Source organism: Malania oleifera, chromosome 1 (assembly GCF_029873635.1).
Source record: "Malania oleifera isolate guangnan ecotype guangnan chromosome 1, ASM2987363v1, whole genome shotgun sequence".
Classification (NCBI taxonomy): Eukaryota; Viridiplantae; Streptophyta; class Magnoliopsida; order Santalales; family Ximeniaceae; genus Malania; species Malania oleifera.
In genome coordinates this window covers 133,663,559-133,687,199 of record NC_080417.1, presented here as the reverse complement: position 1 = coordinate 133,687,199, position 23,641 = coordinate 133,663,559, and the positions used below count along the sequence as shown (strand labels likewise).

At 36.7% G+C, this 23,641-nt stretch overlaps 1 protein-coding gene across 1 annotated transcript; it reads right to left on the bottom strand.

Annotated features, from left to right (window-relative positions):
* Positions 1-233: 233 nt before the first annotated feature.
* LOC131153888 (uncharacterized) lies at positions 234-23,412 on the bottom strand. The gene is made up of 4 exons (XM_058106341.1): positions 23,041-23,412; positions 20,614-20,835; positions 1,686-1,798; positions 234-805 (listed from the first exon to the last, which is right to left on the bottom strand). The coding sequence occupies exons 1-4, from the start codon at positions 23,224-23,226 to the stop codon at positions 436-438; spliced, it is 891 nt and encodes a 296-aa protein (XP_057962324.1). The 5' UTR covers positions 23,227-23,412; the 3' UTR covers positions 234-435.
* Between the last annotated feature and the right edge of the window lie 229 nt (positions 23,413-23,641).

Below are 23,641 nucleotides of genomic sequence, written 5' to 3'. Positions count from 1 at the left end.
TTTACTTTATATGATCTTGTTTAGTTTGTTTTAGTTGGATATTGACATGAATTTTATTAGGCTTGTATTAGTTTTGTTGTATGGGATAATTTTGCTACTTTTTTTTTGTAAATCCCTTATGGCATCTTTGTAATCACGGTTTTCTTCTGCCATAAGTAATTTAAAATTTCGTAAAATAAATAACATTAAAAAACAAAACCTTTCGGCACCTTTACAGCTTTAACAGTGTTGAATTGAGGCAATTGGTCCATTGCTTTATTTGCTGTGCTGTGGTTATACACACACATATACGGTGTTTCCCCCTATAAGTGACTTGCATCAATGGTAGCAGGAAGCATATCACCTACCCCCTAGAGCAACATGAACACCCATTGGCCAGTTTTTTCCCAACTTCATTCCTTGTTATCATCATCGTTTTCATCAAAATATAATGGCTCAAATTCGAGACGACTGATTCCCTTCTGCTGGTACTTCACGGTAGTCGTATACTCCAACACCTCGTTTTCTCCCTAGGCGACCTGCATCGACATACTGCACAAGAAGAGGGCAGGGGACGTATTTACTGTCACCCAATCCAGCATGGAGAACCTTCATTATCGATAAGCAAACATCCAGCCCAATGAAATCAGCAAGCTCCAAAGGACCCATCGGATGATTCGTTCCCAGCTTCATTCCTGCATCTATGTCCTCCTTTGTTGCCACACCAGTGTAAAGTGTGAAAAAGGCTTCATTTATCATTGGCATCAGGATACGATTCACAATGAAACCAGGATAATCCTGAGAGCATATCACCGTCTTGCCTAATCTGCAAATCCAGCGATCACCATTTTTTCAAAATGAAAGAGACTTACACTATTGTTTCCACATAATTTGAAACTACTTTTCTGAAAAATTAATTATTTGAAAAAGTACTTCTCTAAAAGTAGTGTGAAATAACTTATTATAAGTACTTTTTCAGATAAGTACATTTTCAGAAAAATAAATTTGAAAAAAAAAATTATTTTTCTTTTTGAAAAAAAAACTAATTTGGAAAAGTACTTTTTGAAATAAGTACTCACAAAAGTGTAAACCAAAATCTACCATATTAACATAAGTACTTCTCATAATAAGTACTTATTTTTTAAGACATTCCGAACAAGGGCTAAAATATACGAAATGCAACATCCGGTGCACAAGGCTCCCACCTCATATTAAGGGCCCCAAGAAGGCTCTGAGATATGCAGCCTACTTCCACATTCGAAGGAGCTGTTTCTGTGACTTTGACCTCTGATTGGTTTGGATGTAACAAAGTGATTTTCTCATGTCATATATTTTAATGCCACTGTTGTAACAATAAAATATGTGAAACAAGAACAAAATTTTGTATAAAAGAACAAAAACAGTAGACAATGTAAAAGACTCTGGTCAATGCAAACTGAAACAGTGGGAGAGGGGGCGTATACCAGCAGCAAAAGGGGCACACCAGTGCGTGTGCGTGCATGCAAATAGATATTATTATTTTTTTTTTGGATTACGCACCGGGTTTCCACATATCCGTTTTACGGTTCACGTGACTAATCCAGCGCCCTTTGAAGCCGACCTCACAACTCCAAAGGAAGGTAAAGTTATTCATGTGGATGGAAACTTATGGAGTTAGCCTCTCCACAGCAGATTCAATTAACTTCCAATCTACAGTGTTCAATTACCTCTCTGCCAAGGCCTTCGTTGCATTCAATGTCTCATCTGATGTGTCTGCACCTCTCACAATCTCGACCAGTTTCATAACGGGAGGAGGATTCATAAAATGCATCCCAATCACCTGCAAAATCCTCCTTTTACTAATCAAAATTCTATTACACAAGGACCATTTTGTCAATGTAATTTTTAATTAGTGGTGCCCATGCATTGACAAAGTTCTATTATTTGAAAAAAGGTAATTTGGAGCCCAAAAACATATAAGAGACTGGGCCAATGCCATGAAAGTTGCAAACAAGCAGAGCACTCTTAAGGTTTCACTAATACCATCAAACACAAGCATCGGCAGCCAATAACAAGAAAAGAAATAGCTAGACAGTTGTTCCAATATAGTCCTGTGCAAAGAAAATATATAAATGGAACTTGATGGATTGTGCATATATAACTATAGACATGAGTTCTGAATTTCTGAATGCGACCTGTGCAATGACATGAGAGTAGAACAGCAGTATGCAAGTAAATATACCAGTGAATAGCAAAAAGAAAACCCTTTGAACAGATTGCTAATGCAAGAATTCCTCCAAATGCTTTGCAAACATAATCTCTTCAAAGGTTTGGACTAGTTGTTGGATTGTTGGGGCTTCATCATACCTAAACAATGGGGATGCATATTCAGTTTTTATTTTATGTCATATAACATACACTCTCTTTTTCTCCTATGAAATGTCCTTTTAAGCATCCAAGTTTATCTACGAACATCAACCCCCACCCAAAAACCTGCCCTTGCACATATTTTTTTTTTAGTTTTAGTCAACATATGGCTGAAATTATATCTCTACTGTTAAAGCTCTGGTGCAAAAGTCAAAACTGTGTTCTAAGACCAAGGAGAAGTCCAAGAATTGGGTAATTTAATTGGCATGCTTTTAAGGCCATGTTTCCCATGGAATTGAACATACTTTATATGAACATTCCAGTTTAAATGGCATCTAAATTCATTTATCTTTCTATACAATTTGACACCAATATCATCTATTTTAGAGAGGACAATGTTGTTCCATTAAGTTGGTGCTCCCATCTCTGTCAAATTGAAATTCAAATTGTGAAATGAGTGAGTTAGTTACTGTTGGGGGCAATAGTAAGAGTAGGGATAGGCTTAAAACATTTCGGAATGGTGAGTAAGAATTTAATAACCCTAAATCTATCAAAAGAAATGATCCATGATCGCATAAATTGGCAAAAAATGGTTCATATAGCCAACCCCACCTAGTGGGACTTGAGGCTTAGTTTTGTTTATGTTGTCGTAGAATCCCCATAATCAAATCAAATAGAAAGATTTTGGTACAATTTCCAAAACTGATTCCAATGACATACACATGCACAACAAACAAAATAGTAATATGCATTAAAACTTTAACAATAAAAATGTAGTAACCCGGGCAAAAAAAATATATTATTATTATTCATTAATTAATTAAAAATTATTAAATTAAAGTAATTAAATAAATACTATGTTGGATATATAATTTTATATATATATATATATATGTTTATAATATTAATATAATATAATAAGGATATTATATATATAAGTAAAGCAAATGAATCTTCCTTTGGAAGACTCATTTTCCATTTCACAATACAAAGAGTAGGCATCTCTCTCTCTATGCCTCTCTTTCTCCTCCACCTTCCCTCTCTCCCTCATCGATTTTCTCGGCCAAACGTGTACTGATCGAAGAACGTAAAATACCCCTGAGTTTCATTCTCCGTCACCAAAATTTTAACCAGAGTGGATTTGTCATAGGAGTGTCGTACGCATCACTCCTAAGATAAGGTAAACTCACTCTCTCTCTCTCTCTTCAATTTCTCCCCAATCTTAAACCAAACTAACGATCAGAAACCACCACAATGATCTAGGAGCATTTTTCTACAAGTCTAGCGGAGTAGATTTTTGAACTAGGCTTTCCAGGCACCACTCCAAGGTTAGGGTAAGATTTAAGAAATTAAGCAAATTTGATGTTTTTTGGAGTTTAATCATTTATTTAGAATTTGTGGGCCTGGGGAATGATAAAATAGTATTTTACCTAGGGTTAAGTTGATTAAACTAGGATTTATGAATTCAAGGTTTGTGTGAGCACCGCAAGTGCAATTTTGGGATCCCTACAAGCGTAGTTTCGGGAAAACAGGTAAGGGGATTAAGTAAAGTCAAGTTTTTAATAAAGTTGAACAAATTAAACTGCTATATATATATATATATATGCATATTTATGATTTCAATGGTTATTTTGAAAACCGACTGTTCAAAGTGGATTTTATAAATTTAGTATATATGATATGGTATTTGGATAAAACGAAGGGTGGAAAACTAGGTTTTATGTTACAAACTTCAAATTGTGTTTTCTTGGTTGTTTAGATGATTAAATTCAAATACTAAAATTGTGTGGCAGGTGAATAATCGATATGTTTTATTATATAACCGAATTTAGGTATGGTTGTGAAATTACTTAACTGTTTGTGAAACATACTAGAACTGCCTTTGGAAAATTCTGGGATTTGATATGACGTCAGAGGCTGGGTTTTATTTAACAACTTTGAGCCAGGTTTTATTTAACGGTCGGGGGCCGAGTTTTATTAAATGGTAAGTTGTAAATGAAATGGGATTTATACTATAGTTTTTATTACATAAATTGCATGATATGGTTTGAAAACCCTGTGGACCAATTGTATTGTGAGCACGGTACCGTTGTTAGGGAATTATTATTGAGACCATGTGCGCCCACACTGTACTAAGAGGTGTAGGGTGATCTCCACCGTTTAGCCTGCGTAAGGATGAAATACCTGTCCTGGGGGCCGAACCAGGAAGTGGTAAGGCTAGCGTACCTGCAACTGAGTTGTGGATGCCTGCAGACAAACTTGCAGATGGTTACTTTGACTATGTCTGGGCTAATCCCTCAGGGCATAAGTCCAGCCTTCAGGCTGCACAACCCGTACCATGGGAGAAGTAAATGGTGTTTAGTCTTAGGGAGTATCTTTTATACATATCTATTAATTTATGTAAATGGTGTTATTATTTATTGAACTAGATTATACTGAGAAAACAAATGCATATTTTTCAACTATAAAGGTGTGAGTACATGTATGCGATTTGATATGTATAAGTATTTATGGTGAACTAAACTCTTCGCCCAAGGGCTTGCTGAGAAAGGCGAGTACCTGATAAGTATCAGATGTAGTCATACCAGACTGCATAACGTATTAGAGTAAAGGGGAGCTACATGTATAAGCGTGTAATCTCCTCTATCCTCGGGAACTTTCGCTTATAAATAATTGTCTCTGTGTGTGTGTGTGAGAGAGAGAGAGAGAGAGTATGGTTTGAGAATGATTTTATAACTATGATTAATTAACAACTGATGATATTTTGTATACATTAAAACTCACGTTGGCCACACATTGATACTAATTTAATTTGCCTTACTGAGAAGTGTCTCACCCCAATATACAAATCGTTTTTCAGTACCATCTCGAGATCGTGCTTAGTGAACTCCAGGGCGGGGTGATAACCAATTTAGTTTTTGTGAGTGTCTGTAAGAACTCTAATGTATTTAAATTATATTTAAAGTCTCTAGATATGTAATATGGTTGTATGGACTGAGTTGAGTTTCGTATTGTAATATGGTCTGTAATATGGATATTTGGGAACATTTGTTTATAAAGGTAGTTTAGAACTCTGGTAATATATTTTAGGAGAATGTATCATTTATTTTCGCTGCTATTATATGATAAATATGGTATCAGATACACAGACGTCACTAAAGTAGCACCCGCTGCTATTTACATGGTTGGCATTTTAAACCCATACCGAAGCATATACACGTATATATAACACAATTCATTTTCCATTAAATTCATAAAAATTCTAACTTAATATAAATTTTTCCCCTTACCTAGTTTCTTGAACTACGCCAACAGGGACCCCAAAAAATACCTGCGACACTCACCCGGACCCTGAATCAAGAATCCTAATTCTATCAAATTAACCATAAATAAAATATTATTTTAATATTTCATAAGCTCATAAATTTCAAATAAATAATTATACCTTTAAATATAACTAATTTACCAAATTTCTCAAATCCCACTCTTGCTTTGGAGTGGGGTCTAGAAAATTTTAATTGAAAATTTACTCATGTCAAAATGACGACGATCATGACTAGAACCCCGTGGTAGTGTCTGATCGTCGATTTAACGGCAGATTTAAAGAGAAATTGAGAAATTAGAGAAAAGTTGTCTTACCCTAGAAATAGTGCTTACACCGCTCCCTCGACAAATCCATTCCAGTAGAAACGTTGATGGCGGAGCTAGAAACCCAACTGTACCTTCCGTTTCCCAATCGGCCGAACATCCATCAAGAAATAAGGGGAGAAACAGACGAAGAAGGAGAGAGGCGTGAACGAAGAATTGGAGGGGGGGGGTTCTCGCTAAATATCTCCTGAAGGATTCTTATCCTTCAGGAGGTTTATATATATATCTAATATTATATTATATTATATAATTTAATTAATAATAATAAATATTTAATCAATTTAATTAATTTATTTTTTATTTTTTATTTATTTATTTATTTATTTTTTTTTATTATTATTTTATTTTATTTTTTGAATCACTACATTCTCCCCTCCTAAAAAAAATTTTGTCCTCGAAATTCATTACCAAATCTTTCATTTCCATAATTTTACGATTTACTATACCTCATACAATTTAGTAAATATATCTCCAAAATAAATTTTTGCATCATTAATAATTAAATAAAATCATCATTATCTTAAACATAAATTTATATCTACCCCCTTGACTTTATTTGCCTCATTCGGGATCAACGAGTACACTCGTCCTGATCCACCTTTACCTAGAGATACCTGCTGGTTTCCCCTGATACCATAACCTCTGAAATCAATTAACCTAACCTTCGAGTTCAAATTCAAAATTCTAATTTATCTACTCGGAAACATCACTATCGATAGATTTACCATGATTTTCTAAAAACTAGCTACTTCCTTAGAAAAACACATAAGACTATCAAGGGATTTCTGTCCTCAAGCTTACGAAACACAACTCAGAATTCCTAACGGTATCTTAATCTACTCATTCATATCCTTATCGCAACTCAATCCTACACTCTGTTATAAATCATTCCTAACCTAATACTCTAACATTTCCATATCCAGACGATTTGAAATTAATCACATTTCCGGCTGGACATTACTCTGATACCATTTGTAATGCCCCGACCCTCTACGTAGGCCCAGAATGCTACTAATCCATTCATTTACCTGATAATTCACATTCTAATATCATGTACAAAACTTACATTTACTCATGCCACATAATTTAGCAATAAAATTCAGACATTGCCTGTAAAATAAGTCAACCAACATTTAACATTTATATACTGAAAATACCTTTCAATTTTACATAATTATCCTGAAAATATTTTCCACTTTCATCAATTCATTTTTGCATATACATATCTAATAAACAGCCATAAACTCGGAAAAACATAATTTAAATGGTTGGCATTTTAAACTCATACCGAAACATATACACATATACATAACACAACTCATTTTCCATTAAAATCATAAAAAATCTAATTTAATATATATTTTTTCCCTTACCTGGTTTCTTCCCGAAAAATACCTACGACGCTCACCCGGACCCTGAATCAAGAATCCTAATTCCATCAAATTAACCCTAAATAAAATATTATTTTAATATTTCCTAAGCCCATAAATTTCAAATAAATAATTATACCCTCAAATATAACAAATTTATCAAATTTCTCAAATCTCACTCTCGCTTTGAAGTGGAGTCTAGAAAATCCCAATTGAAAATTTACTCACGCCAAAATGACGATGATCACGACTAGGACCACGTGGTGGTGCCTAATCGTCGATTTAATGGCAGATTTAAAGAGAAATTAGAAAAAAGTTGTCTTACCTCAGGAATGGTGCCTACGCCGCTCCCACGACAAATCTGCTCCAATAGAAATGTTGGTGGCGGAGCTAGGAACCCAACGATACCTTATGTTTCTCAATCGGCCGAACATCCGTCAAGAAATGAAGGGGGAGAGAGACGGAGATGGAGACGGAGACGGGGAGAGGCGTGAACGGAGAATTGGGGGGGTTCTCTCTGAATATCTTCTGAAGGATTTTTATCCTTCAAGAGGTTTATATATATAGAAGAGCCCCGTCCTTGGCCTCAGGGAGTGGCGAGCAACACAGAACTTGAATCAATCAAATGGCATAATAGAAGGGGGCTTTCCTTTGTTAGAAATCCACAGACAACATTTTGGAACTTCCAAACCAAGCAACATGAGAAGGAGCCTTTTACGTTACGCTTAAATAGAATGAATTCGATAAGGGTAGAATACGCCCCATGGTCGATCGAAGGTCCTATGCCACTTGAACTCAAATCTATCTTACCTTCAATCCATCTTTGTCCAGCCAGCTCATAACCAAATTTTAGACCAATATATATATATAATATAATATTTATATTATATAATATCATATTATTTAATTAATAATAAATATTTAATTAATTAATTAAGTTTTTAATTTAAATTTTATTTTAATTGATTTATTTATTTATTTAACTTTTATTATTATTATTTTTTTTTATCACTACATCAGGCCCCACGTGGTGGGTCAAGGCATTACAGATGGTATCAGAGCCTAGGTTTGTTAGGTTCTGCAGACTTTGACAGTTGATAATTACCAGAGTATAGGTTGAGATAAGATAAAGATAGGAATGGGCAGGTTCAGCGAGTCTTAGTATGGGAGCTTAGAGACGGAAATCCTAACGATTTTTATGTGTTTTTTCTGAAATGACGATTTTAGGAAAATCACGATAAATCCATCGATGGTTTCATTTCTAGGTTGAGAGACTAGAAGTTGGAAACTTAAGTAAGAATGTTAGGTTTGGTGAGTATGTGGTAGTCCTGGAGTTGTGATTAGAGATCGATACCTTGACGATTTTGTGGCAGGATTGTGTAAATGATTCTTTTTAACTACAACTCATATGTTATATTACTTATTCATTCCATACTTGCTAAAACCATGATAAATGTGGAATTTCTAAGTCAATTTTCTATCCTATCTTTAGGATGGATTTTAGGAGAAAGGACATTGTAACTGGAAGGGATAATCACGTGGACATTGTAAATCGACAGTGCTGCAAAGTATAGTGCGATAGACTAGGAAGGAAACCCGAAGAGACTCTAGAGAACAGGATCAACCACCGGTTGGTCGGGGTTGCACTTTTCAGCAATTTCCCCAACGAATCCGCCGATTTTTGCAGAAGGAGCAAACTCGGTTGCAGCTAAAGATTGGGTTCAGGAGATTGAAGAATTGCCGGATGTGTTGGAGTGCATGGAGGAGCAGAAGGTGCGGTATGCCAATTTTAAATTAGTAGGGGAAGCGAAGAGGTGGTGGAGATTGGCAAAACTGATGGAGGAACAGTGACTAGGACCTGCAGCTATAACCTAGAGCCGTTTCAGGGAGTTTTCTTTGACAGGTACTTCCCTACTGCTACCGAGAGGCTAAGGCAGAGGAGTTCCTGAATCTAACTCAGGGACACTATACCGTACAGCAATACGCAACCAAATTTATGGAGCTATCCCGCTTCGCTCCATACATGATCCCGGACAAGCCAAAGAAGGCCCGGAGAGATTTGAGAAGGGTTTAAGGCAGGGAATACGTGCACAGGTGGTGGCATTGTTGACTCAAGAGTTTTTCTGAGTTGGTGTACAAGGCCATGGCAGTTGAGGCTAGTATCCAGGAGGGTGAGAAAGCAGTAAGCCAAAAGAATAGGCCCTTGTCTTAGGGATTTCAGACTAGCACCAGCCAGGGTACATAGAGGAGGCTTGGTAATTTCACGGGTCAGCGACAGAAGATGGGATATCGAGCCCATCAAGGGAATCCATCACGTCCTACCTGTCTCAGATGCCATCAGAGGCATTGGGGTGAGTGCAGGAGTGGACCAGCTGTCTACTACCAGTGCGATGGGTCAGAACATAAGGCGTGGGACTATCGTGCGACGTTGACTCACACTCCTCCACAGCGACAATATCGAGAAGGTAACTAGGCACCCCAAGGTGATCACCAGAGGGGCACTGCCCAGGCACGGGTATACTCGCTTACGCCGAGAGATGCAGAGAAAGTTCGCGATGTGATGACAGGTACTATTTCCATTTTGTCAAATAGTGTTATTGTTTTGTTTGACTCAGGTGTAACACACTCTTTCGTATCTCAGGGATTGGTTAAATTGTGCGAGATAGAGACTCAATTGTTAGATGCCGAGTTAGGTGTGGTCACGCCGATAGGGTCAGTTGTTGTGTGTAGTAAGATGATCAGAGACTACCTAGTGGAGATTCAGGGGAGAATGATGTTTGCTAGCTTAATTGTTTTTGACATGCATGAGTTTAACGTCATTTTGGAAATGAATTGACTAGCATCCAGCTATGCGAGCATTGACTGCCACAGGAAGGAGGTAGTGTTTAGACCTCTTGGGGAGCAGGAGTATAAATTCATCGGATCATGTGTGCGCTTTGCACCACGAATCCTTTCAACAATTTAGGCAAAGAGGTTACTTCTGGAGGGTGGCCAAGGGTACCTTGCATTTGTAAAAGAAACACTGAAGGAGGGACTTAAGCTGGAAGATACCCCAGTGATCAGGGAGTTCTCGAATGTTTTTCCTGAAAACTTACCGGGATTGCCTCCTGATCGCGAAACAGAGTTCGCCATTGAATTAAATCCAGGGACAGCACCAAAATCTAAGGCTCCATATGGAATGGCTTCGACTGAATTAAAGGAGATAAAGGAGCATTTGCAAGCACTTCTTGACAAGGGGTTCATCAGACCGAGCATATCACCCTAGGGAGCGCCGATATTGTTTGTAAATAAGAAAGATGGGTCGATGAGGATGTGCATCGACTACAGGAAAATTAATGAGATGACAGTAAAGAACAAGTAACACTTACCCTGTATTGACAAACTGTTTGATCAGCTAAAGGGCGCACATATTTTCTCTAAGATCGATCTGTGATCTGGGTATCATCAGGTGAAGGTAAGGGCAGAAGATGTTCCGAAAACAGCATTCAGGACTCGGTATGGCCATTATGAATTCCTGGTTATGCCATTTGGATTGACAAATGCTCCTGCAGTGTTCATGGATCTGATGAACAGGGTCTTCCACCAATATTTGAACAAGTTCGTAATAGTATTTATTGATGATATACTGGTGTATTCAAAGAGCCCAGAAGAACACGAGGAACATCTGAGGATAGTGCTTCAGGTGCTGAGAAAAGGAAAGTTGTATGCTAAATTTAAGAAATACGAGTTCTGCCTAGAACAAGTTGCTTTTCTAGGACATGTAGTGTTCAGGGAAGGAATTTTAGTCAACCCAAGCAAAATAGAGGCGGCAGCTGATTGGGCGAGACCGAAGAATATGCATGAGGTTCTTGAGTCTGGTAGGATACTATCACCGGTTTGTTAAGGGGTTTTCAAGACTATCAGGTCCTCTGACGCAGCTTACGAGGAAGAACAGGAAGTTTGAGTGGACCGGTGAATGCGAGCGGAGCTTTCAGGAATTGAAGCAACGACTAGTCACTGCTTCTGTAGTAACCGGAAAAAAAAATAAAATTAAAAAAAAAAATAATAATAATAATAAAATAAAATTAATTAATTAAATTAACAAGTAAAATGAATAGTATGATAAGGAACAAATATATATATATATATAAATATTAAAGCATGTATATATATATATATGTGTGTGTGTGTGTGTGTGTATATATATATATATATATATATATATAAAGTATGAAAGCTTCTTAAAGAAGCTTTACTTTATTTAAGGTTTATTATTATATATAGGAAATGGAAAGCTTCTTCAAGAAGCTTACTTTGATATTTTTTTTTGGAAGTGCTCTCTCTCTCTCTCTCTCTCTCTCTCTCTCTCTCCTACGACTCTCTCTCTCTTCGATTCCGGGCTAGTTTTACGCCGGATCGACAAACCGAAGCCACCACGACGCTCCTGGCGAAGTTCTCTACAAATCTGCCGGAGTGGATCGTCAAGGAAATAAAGTTGGATTTCATCCTAAATCCAAGGTAAGGCTTTATATTCAATATTTGGAATTTTGACAGTTGAAGAAAGTGATATACGCGTAAAAATACTGAACTTTAATACTGAAAATTTTCAATTCCAGGGTATTGATTGGGAACGTTTGGAATCATCCCTAAGTTGAGGTAAGACTTTTTAAGTCGAATTTGACTTAGTGGTAGTTATAGAAAATGTTGTACGTACGAAAATACTAAACTTTAATTCTGCAAGTTTTCATTTTCAGGGTGTTGAGTTGAGAACCTTGTGGGTACGGAGAAGATTTTCTTAGGGACTTTTCAGGAATCAGGTAAGGGGATAAACTAAGCTAGTTTTGTTTTGAGAAAATGTATGTATATATATATAGCATCTGGTTTCAGGAAAAATAAATATATTTATATATATAATTTATATTTGGAAAATACTGTTTAAATGATGATATGTTGAATACGTAGAAAATTTGTTTAGTGTGGCATGAGTATAAAAATGTTGTGAAATACTGTTTTTTTTGGAATGGGGACGATATGGATTTCTATGATGGAAAACCGGCGTACGGGCCGAGATATTTTTATATGTATATGTGATTTGCCGGCGTATGGGCCGTGCTATGTGGATGAGATTTGCCAGCGTACGGGCCGTGCTATGTGATTTGCCAGCGTACGGGCTGTGCTATGTGATTTGCCAGCGTACGGGCTGTGCTATGTGATTTGCCGGCGTACGAGCCGTGCTATGTGGTTTGCCAGCGTACGGGCTATGCTATGTGATTTGCCGGCGTATGGGCCGTGCTATGTTAAAATGTGTAATACCGGCGTACGGGCCGATGATTTTCATGATACACGTATATATGTGAAATGATATAATTGATGTGAAAATAAATGGTATGAGATATTTATGTATCACGGTTTTAGTATATGTATATGATATCAGAACCTGGTTGGCTTGGTCTAGGCTAGCACTTGCACGGTACCGTTGCTATGTGTCCATGGTCCTCGTGATCATGATATCTGTGTTAACGCCGCTGTACGGAGTGGTGTGAGATTGGATGGTCGATGTGGTTATTTTCAAGAAGTGTGCTGTTATCGCCCCTGGTGTACGGACCAGTCTGGGTAGACCCATCGGACCTACAGACTACTGTTTGACTTGGCAGTGGTCGGCCAACCATTGTCAGGTCCCGCCTTCGGGCCACACAACCCAGTCATGTGGGGGTAATACATGACAACAGCCAGCTAACCTACCAGGATTGTTTTATGTTATTATTAGTGTATGAGATGAGATATGTTTATGAAAATGCAGTATATTCTGCTATGTGTTGATATGCATATATTTTTTCATATTTGATAAACAGTATTGAATATGTTATGTATGGTATATGTAGAACACAAAATACTCATGTTGCCACACACTGGTATTAGTTTATTTCCCTTACTGAGAGGTGTCTCACCCCTAAATCTTATACATTTTTCAGGAGCCCCTGATAGGAGAGCGGGAAAAGCCCCGCTGATCTAGATCAGTTGTTTGCCCTCTTTGGAAAGGTAAGTTTTTGGTAGGGACAGTTAGGTTTTGTGAGGGATTGTCCCTAGATTTCATTTTTGAGATGTATATACTGTGAAATAGTAATTGTAGTGACTCTGGTATGTGTTATGCACATTATGATGAAATGTATATGATTTTATACTTTCTGCTGCGTAGGCTTCTGCTGTATGTTTTGTTATATCCCTGGTGCCCACGGGCCCAGGTGGATTGTGACCTGCTGAGCTGGGATGTATGATGTGATGATAATTTATTTATATATAAAAAAAAAATATGTGAAAAAAAAAAAGCAGGTCGTTACAGCTTCAGTGTTGACCATTCCGTCAATAGAGGGTAGATTTGTGATCTATAGTGACGCATCTCAGAAAGGACTCGAGTGTGTCTTAATGTAGTAAGGAAAGATTGCGTACGCTTCTTGCCAACTCAAGGAGTATGAGAACTATCCTACGCATGACTTGGAGCTGGTAGTCGTAGTTTTTGCATTAAAGATCAGAAGGCACTATCCATACGATGATCTTTACTGATCATAAGAGCTTTAAATACTTTTTCACCCAAAAGGAATTGAACATAAGGCAGAGAAGATGACTTGAATTGATAAAAGACTACGACTGTATCATTATGTTAAAATTGGTGTATTCCCCAAAAGGGGGTGAATTAGAATTTTAAAACTTCTTCCTAGGTCAATTCAGATTCCACAAACAGTATTACACAAACCCAGTGTGTTTCTATATAATCAAAAACCTAATCAAATATTCAAACAATTAAACACAAACATTCAAGTGCTGAAATTTAAATTGCGAAAATTAAAAGCATGCACAAGAAATGTTATTGGAGTTCGGCCAATATTGCCTACGTCCTCGCCTCAACTCGCAAGCCTGAGGGTTACCACTATTGCTCACTTAACGAGTGGAGCGACACCGTTTACAACATCAGGTCAAATTATCAGGGCTAACCTTAACCTTTACATCCTCTCCTTAAAGAGACGGAGAAGACCCACCTCAAGCCACGCCTGAATTACAACCGATCAATACAAATTTTGCGTACAATGAAAGGTGCTTCTAACACAAGCAGATTTGTACAATATTATGATCCAAATATGCACTCATATATAATAGGAATATATGCTCAAGTGAGATAATTTCTAACAAGATTTCAATTCTCCAAAGATGTATATAAACATGTGTATACGTGAGAGTGACTACCTTTAATTAAGAAAGATTATAATCAGTATATAATATCAAAGGAACTTTGAATCTCAAGGTAAGAATCTCAACAATAATATTTTTCAAATATTAAGCACAACCGAGATTTGGAGATCAAGCTTGCTTAAAAATTATTTATCAAATAGTGCAAACAAACTTTCGAATCTGACAATGAAAATGTCAAGACTCACAAGCTAGCAAGAGTTCTTCTCAAATAATATTTATCAATCAAACATATTGAGAAAAACTCTATCTTTACTCTCTAAGAAAAATATCAAACAATGCAAGACAATGAGAATAAAAAGCTTCAAGAGCAATATATGTAAACTCGCACAAGTGAGAATCAAACTCACTTTAACTTGCAATTAGTTTGCAAGAAATGAGCACAAGAAAAATATAACTCTCTATTTTGAAAAAAATTTAGCAAGAATAAAATGAGAGAGTATTAAAATTTTGGCTTGGAAAGATGAAGTATAAGCAATATGGGCTCAAAAAAACAAATCAGAGAGAATTTTTGCTAATTATATTGCTAATCCTATGCTAATATGGACAAATGAAGGGTATATATAGAATTCCCTTAATTTTAGATCGTTAGGGATACGGAGAGAATTTCTAAAAAGTTTAATTAATAATTAACCCCTATTTAAAGTGAGTTACCGCAGTTAAAAATATGACAACCTGAGAGTTTCGGTTGATCATATTCATGGTTCGATCAACCATATTGTCAAGTTCGATCGACCGTGGAGATTTTGAACTGAGAATATGGTCAATCGTCATTAGGTGATTTTGAACCCCTTCGTGGGTTCGATCAACTATGACAAGTTCGGTCGGCTACTCAACATGCTCGGTCGACCGCAACCAAAATGAACTACACATTTGGTCGGCCGAACAGTTGGGGTGTCAGACACGTGGTAATTCGGTCGACCAAGGACACTATGTTCAAAAGATGAACGGTCGACTGTGCAAAGTCAAAAAGTGTTAGACTTCTTTAACCGTTCAGTCGACCCTGACATTTTATACTGCCACAGTTCGGCCAACCGAGGCTAAGCCTTTTCAGCCAAAAGTTGTTCAGTCGACCCAGCTTAGTATAACTAGACTGGTTTAGTCGACCGGAGCCCTTTCAAAGTTTATTTTAGGTCCTAATTTTGATAAGTAGTCACCCCTATTCATATACTTATAACTCTCGAGTTATAAGGGATTTTTCATAAAGTGCTTAGGGACCAAGAGTTAGTCTACGGCCTAGGTTTTTAAATTAAGGCCAAAAATCCGGCGATCGGTCGACCAAATTCAGGTTTGGTTACCTATGGTCAGTCTATGACCTTTTGAGCATTTAAACTCTATCATGCATGCAAATGCATTATTACAAACCATATTAAATATTACATGCCCAAAAGAATAAAGGCAAATACAATAAAGAGAGAGGTCTTCATTCTTTTGCTACTTCAGATGTCATATATGAATATGCTGGGAATATGTACTCTTTAAGGTCTTTCAGGCATCCACTTCACTTTCATGTATGTGTTCTGAAAGATTAACATGTAATAGCTGATACTATGAGTCGGAAGTCGGTGGGTGCATCAGTTTTAGTGGTTGTTGTATAGCATCAGATCAAGATGTACTTTGAGAGGTTGGGTGTAGAGTTAGTGGACGGGAATCCACAAGCGATTATGGCCAGTTTGATCATTCAACCAACCTTACAGGAGAAAATTAAAGTCGCTCAGATGAGAGACGTGGAGTTGATGAAAATTGTGGAAAAAGTATGGAGTGTACAGCAACCAGACTTCAATGTTTCTGAGGATGGAGTTCTCAGATTTCACACCAGGTTGTGTGTACCTAATGACGCGGAGATTAAAAAGACGATTTTGGAGGAGGCTCATCGCTCTCTTTATACTGTTCATCCGGGAAGCACGAAGATGTATAGAGATTTGCGAGAATCCTTCTGGTCGAGTAACATGAAGAGGGAGATTACCAGATTCGTGGAACAGTGTCTAACATGTCAACGGGTAAAAGCAAAGCACCAGAGGTCAGCGGGATCACTTCAACCACTTGATATCCCTAAATGGAAGTGGGAGCATATCTCGATGGACTTTGTATCGGGGTTGCCTTCAGTGGTGCATGGATAGAATGCCATCTAGGTAATAGTGGATCGGCTGATGAAGATTATGCACTTTGTTCCAATCAGAGTCAGTTATTCTATGAATAAGTTAGAAGAACTTTATGTGCAGGAAATTGTATGACTTCATGGCGACCCGATTTTCATTGTTTCAGATCAAGATCCACGGTTCACCTCTTAGTTTTGGAAGAATTTGCATGATGCCTTAGGATCTCAACTCACTTTCAGTACCACGTTTCACCCGCAAATGAATGAGCAGTTCGAGAGGACCATTCAGATTCTAGAGGATATGCTGCGGGCGTGGGTGTTGGATTGTGAGAATGGTTAAGTAAAAAGATTGATTAGCGAATTTCGAGGACAAAATTCTTTTTAAAATGGGAGAATGTAGTAACCCAAGCAAAAAAAAACAAATTATTATTATTATTATTATTATTATTATTATTATTAATCAATTAATTATTTAAACATTATTAAATTAAAGTAATTAAATAAATACTATGATGGATATATAATTTTATATATATATATATATATATATATGTTAATATAATATAATAAGGATATTTTATATATAAGTAGAGCAAATGAATCTTCAAAGGAAGATTCATTTTCCATTTCACAATACAAGGAGCAGGTCTCTCTCTCTCTACGCCTCTCTCTCTTTCCTCCGCCTTCCCTCTCTCTCTCCTCGATTTTCTCGGTCAAGCGTGCGCTAATCGAAGAACGAAAAATACCCTTGAGTTTCATTCTCCATCACCGACATTTTAACCGGAGTGGATTTGTCATAGAAGCGTCGTACTCTCTCTTCAATTTCTCCCCAATCTTTAGCCAAACTAACGATCAGAAACCACCACGATGATTTAGGAATGTTTCTCTACAAGTCTAGTAGAGTAGATTTTTGAATTGGACTTTTCAAGCACCACTCCAAGGCTAGGGTAAGATTTAGGGAATTAAGCAAATTTGATGTTTTGGGGAGTTTAATCATTTATTTAGAATTTGTGGGTCTGGGGAATGATAAAATAATATTTTACCTGGGGTTAAGTTGATTAAACTAAGATTTATGAATTCAGGGTTCGTGTGAGCGCCGCAAGCGCAATTTTGGGATCCCTACAGGCGTAGCTACGGGAAAACTGTGTTTTCTTAGTTGTTTAAATAACTATATTCAAATACTGAAATTGTGTGGCACGTGAATAATCAATATGGTTTATTGTATAACCGAATTTGGGTATGGTTGTGAAATTATTGAACTGTTTGTGAAATATATTGGAACTACCTTTGAAAAATTCTGGGATTTGATATGACGGTCAGGAGCCGAGTTTTATTTAATGGCTTTAAGCCGGATTTTATTTAACGATTAGGGGCCGAGTTTTATTAAATGGCAGGTTGTAAATGAAATGGAATTTATACTACAATTTTTATTACTTAAATTGCATGATATAATTTGAGAACCCTGTGGACTAGTTGTATTGTGAGCACGGTACTGTTGTTAGGGAATTATTATTGAGACCATGTGCGTCCACACTGTACTAAGAGATGTAGGATGGTCTCTACTGTTTAGCCTGCGTAAGAATGAAGTACCTTTCCTGGGGACTGGCACAGGAAGTGGTACAACTAGCGGACCTGCAACTGAGTTGTGGATGCCTACACACGTACTTGCAGATGATTACTTTGACTGTATCTGGGCTGATCCCCTAGGGCATAAGTCCAGCCTTCGGGCCGCACGACCCATACCATGGGAAAAGTAAATAGTGTTTAAGCCTAGGGAGTGCACTTTATGCATATCTGTTAATTTATGTAAATGGTGTTATTATTTATTGAACTGAATCATACTGAGCAAACAAATGTATAGTTTTCAACTGTAAATGTGTGAGTACATGTATGCGATTTAAAATGTATAAATGTTTATGGCAAAGTAAGCTCTCCACCCGAGGACTTGCTAAGAAAGGCAAATACCCTGATAAGTATCAGATGTAGTCATACCAAGTTGCATAACGTATTAGAACAAATGGGAGTTATATGTACGGACGTGTAATCTCTTTTATCCTCAGGAACTTTCGCTTATAAATAATTGTGTGTGTGTGAGAGTATGATTTGAGAATGATTTTGTAACTTTGGTTAATTAACAACTGATGATATTTTGTATATATTAAAACTTACGTTGATCACCCACTGATATTAACTTAATCTGCCTTACTAAAAAGTGTCTCTCCAATATACACATCATTTTTTAGGACCATCTCGAGATCGTGCTTAGTGAACTCTAGGATGGGATGATAACCAGTTTAGTTTTTGTGAGTGTTTATAGGAACTCTAAAGTATTTAAATTATGTTTAAAGTCCCTAGATATGTAATATGATCGTACGGACTAAGTTGGGTTTTGTATTGTAATATGGTCTGTAATATGGATATTTGGGGACATTTGTTCATAAAAGTAGTTTAGAACTCTGGTAATATACTTTGCGAGAATATATCATTTATTTTCGCTGCTATTATATAATGAATATGGTATCAGGTACACAAACATGACTAAAATAGCACCCCGGGCCCCACGTGGTGGGTCGGGGCGTAACAAAAAAAAATATTTTATTTAAGAAATTTTAAAAAATACAGAAAAGAGTCGAGGAAAATTAACAAAAAAAAAACTGAATTTTGTGATGTTTGAGGGAGGGAATCATGAAAAAATAACAGAAAACTGAATTTTTGGTTAACTAAAAACACCATATTTCATGCATATACTTTCTCGAAGAACTAAAAAATCAGAAAAAGTAAACAAAAAACTTAAACAAAACTGATAAATAATTCAAAAAACTAATAAAAAAACAACCTTTGAGTCTTGAGAACACATTACCACCTTAGCCAACCACTGTTCTGTCCCTTCTTCTCAATGGTAGAACATGATACTCCTTCAAAAGTGAAGAATGGTTTGGTGATGGCAATAGAAGTCCAACATTTTATTTACTGCTACTTTTCACAACAAAGCCGATGTAGAGAGGGGATAGAAGACAACTGTGTAAAAAAATTTTAAAAACAGTAAAGAAGGCTCTTTTATGGCATTTTAAACAACTTGGGTCCAACCGTCCAAGTAAATTTTGAATCATTTGACAGATTGAGCTGTTTGTTTCAGGGAGTCTATCAATGAATCAAATCAGCAACAAGTTGTTTTCCAACTCTCCAGTAAGATTCGAATCAATTGGGTGTAGAATCGATACAAAACCATACAATTCTGACAACGGATCTCTTTCTTTTCCACAACCATTAAATCATCCAATGGGCATGTTTAACATGGAAGGAGCAGAACAACTCTGCTCTACACGGTACAAATCCCCCCACCTCCTGGTCCACAATAGCACGGGAGCCAAATCCAGTCTTGCATAGCCACCACATGCAATGGGAATATGGCTGAAGTATGTTCAGTTTTCTTCTAACTTAATTTTGTTTTTTCATAACTTCATTCGCATTTTCAATATTCGAACCTTGAAGAAACTGAGTTGATGTTTCAAATGCTAAGAAAAAAATTATCATAGGACATACAAAATGCTGGCAATTCATATTATTCCTTATAATTAGGTGCAAGTATTATACTCTAGGGCTAGCAAAGTGGAGATCCAAAAACTTAGCAAAAGTTTTCCAAATATAGAGAAAAATAATGCATCAGAATTCAAGACAGATTGAGTTCATCAAATTATCAAACAAAATGGCATAATATCAGACATCACCCAAAAAAAAAAAAAAACAATATCTAACAGATAGTATAAAGATAATATTCCCTGGACCCTGCATACGCGGGAGCTACACTGGGCTGTCCCTTTTTTTTAATATATAATATATTATTGAATGGACCCATTCTTTGGAGTTCCATCCAGAAGATATTAATTGAAATGAATAAATAGTGAATTTTGTGAAATAACTGAAACACTTCCCATTCAGAATAAGTGTTACCTGGCCTGGCCTACCAGTTGATGAAGCTAAACGAGTAATGGAGATGGAGCTAGTATTAGAGGCTAAAACAGTAGATGCTTTAGTGAGCTTATCCAATTCAAAAAACAATTTTTTCTTCGCATCCTCGGATTCCACTATAGCTTCAACAATGACATCCATAGATTGAAGCTCTTCCAAATTTGAGGTACACCGTAAACGCCCCAGGGCAGCAGCACCTTCTATCTAGTAAGTGGAGATTTAAAAAAAAAAAAAATTTGTTAATGTAACAGAAACAGTTCGTGAGTTAAATAACATCCATTTTCATGAGCCTTGAGAAGGAATTATGGCCAAGGTTTTGTAGACAAACAATTTTAAAAAAACAAGAAAATTGAAGTGCTCATGCACAGCCAAGAACACAATAATTAAATGATTTCAGACTTTCACTTTCATCAAGACATTTTATTAACCTCTCTAGTCAATAAAATAACGGTTCAATCTTCAATGACTTATCTCACCAGAATACAAATCATAAGGGTTGAAAAAGTCCTACTCCAAATCAGGTTAGATCCAGCCTTCTACTACCATAGACTTTCTACTTTTTCTACAATTAATTTATGCTCTGCACATCAAAACATGATGTATCATGAAGCTGGATGGAATCCACCATTGCCTTCATGAGAAGGCGAGACATCATCATTACCCAAGAATAATTCCTGCTTTAACCATCTCCAAAGCTGATGTCAATAGTTGAACTTCAAAGGAAATGAATCTAACTTCATCCATTTATAAAATATGCAAGCCATCAATATTATCAAGTACAGAAAATGCCATGATTGACAGGAACATTATTTTTCTTTTTAATGTTTGTTCTCCATTATTAGTTTTTGCATTCAGAAGAGCATTATGGTAGAGATCTTCCCCAGTAGCTGTTTGAAGATTTATTGGCAATTTTTTCCCATCATACTATGGCGGTATGAGTAGGACATCCCCTCTTACTTGAGGGCTAGGCAAAATACAGTATAATGGGCCTTTTTATTCTTGAGGTGTTCATTTGGCAAGTGCCAATATTGCACATCTCAGAGAAACTCTAATAAGCAGCTGTTTTTTGTTCTTGCAAATGTTACCAAACATGTTACATTGTGAAAATCCAGTCCATTCGTTTAAATTATATTAGGAACTGTGCTTACTAATTCAAACTTCTACACTTCTTCCTCCCTCTCTCTAACATAATGCACCAAAATTTCAATACATTGTAGTAAAAACTAGATATGCAACATCTGTGGGAAGATTTAACCATAAAATTTTTGCAGTCTTCTTTCTTAACCACGTAAACAAACCAGGTTTGATTCGAACAAAATGTGAAAACAACATTCGAAACTCAATTGCTTAACAAGCCAAAGAACTGAGTTATGGATCAATTATAGTGTGCCAATTTGTTGAAATTAGAGAGTTAGTGTGGGTTTCTTCCTAAACCTTTTGTTCCACATGAAAAGTTTGAAACATTTAGAGAGTTTTATATGGCACACTCACTGCAAGTTAAAATGGGAATTGAAAGATAAAGTGTAGAGCTCAAACAGTTTAATTTTCTGAAGAACTGAAATAACTCTACTCTATGTTTGGAGAGATTTGAATTTGTATTAAATTTGGATGAAATATAATATAAAATTATATTGATCTGTTTAGAGAGACACAAGATTTGGAGTTATATTGGATTTGAATAAGCCATCCAAATCCAAATCCAAAGTCCAAATCCATGCTTCCAAACACTTCCTAAAATATGTTTAAATGCACCCAAATCCAAATTCAAAGTCTAAAATCCATACTCCAAATGCAGGGTAAAAGTCAAATGATATGACTGGCATCACTGTAAGAAAATAACAATCAGTTGAAACCCCAATGACTGCTTGGTTTGAATTTGATAGCACGTTATTAGTATCTCCTTGAATTCTATAAACAAGGAAATCATATTAACCCTCTTTCTTATTTCTTCTCAATCAAGTACACTGTTTTATTAAACCATTGAAGAGTTTTCGCTCTGTTTCTGGTGAATTTATTGAATCAAGTAGACTTGTAATAGGTCCTTACAACAAACCCACATAATGCTTTTTGACTTTATACTCATACACCCCACTGCCCTAACAAAAAAAAAACAAAATTATGGCATGAAAATGATCGATCAGGCTTGTGACTGTGACTCTGTGAGCAAGATAGCAATTGGATCCACACAGAAAAAGCTTGTTGAAGCTCAAGCTCCCCCCAATTATGTTCCAAACAAAATACCCATAAGAATAACAAAATCAAACGATTGTCTCCAGCGGTAATCAAAATGACCTCAGTTATGTTCCCGAGAAAAAAAAATCCAACAACAACAACAAGACGGAAAGAACATAGAAATTATTTTTTCAAAAAAGTAGGGGGTAGAGGAGAGGGGACTTCCGGTATGGGCACCTGAGAGAGGTGACCTTTGGAGACGAGAAGGTGGACGGAACCGGTGATGGCTTTGGAAGCTCTGAGGAGAGCGTCGGGGTCGGTGTCGTGAAGCCACACATCGACGCCGTTTACGGCGGCCAGTTGGGCGATTCCGGAGCCCATTTGGCCGCTTCCCACAACTCCGATGGCCTTGATCTCCGCCATATAATCGTCGCCGCTGCCGTCACTCGGTGTCTCGATGATAGAAAGGGTGATGATCGGAGGAAGCTATAAGGGGCGGTGACGGCGGACCGTCATTCTGCGAATGCACGAACGCAGCACTCAGCTGTTACTGTACCTTAAAAAATAAAAAATTAAAGGAAAAACAAAAACAAAAAAAGAAGAAAGATCTACATGGACGGCCAAAAACAAGTGTAGCTCGTTTTTCTCGACACGCATACCTATTTTTCTCGTTTGAAGGCCACGTGTCCAGGCCAAGCTTATATGAGTTGGCTCTTATCCGATTATTGAATAAAAATTTTAGGAGGAAAATAGGGAGCAAAATCATTTACGGATCCGATAGAAAGATAAAGATTTTATTTAAAATTTTAAAATTTTCAGTAACCTCACTTTTAGCTTG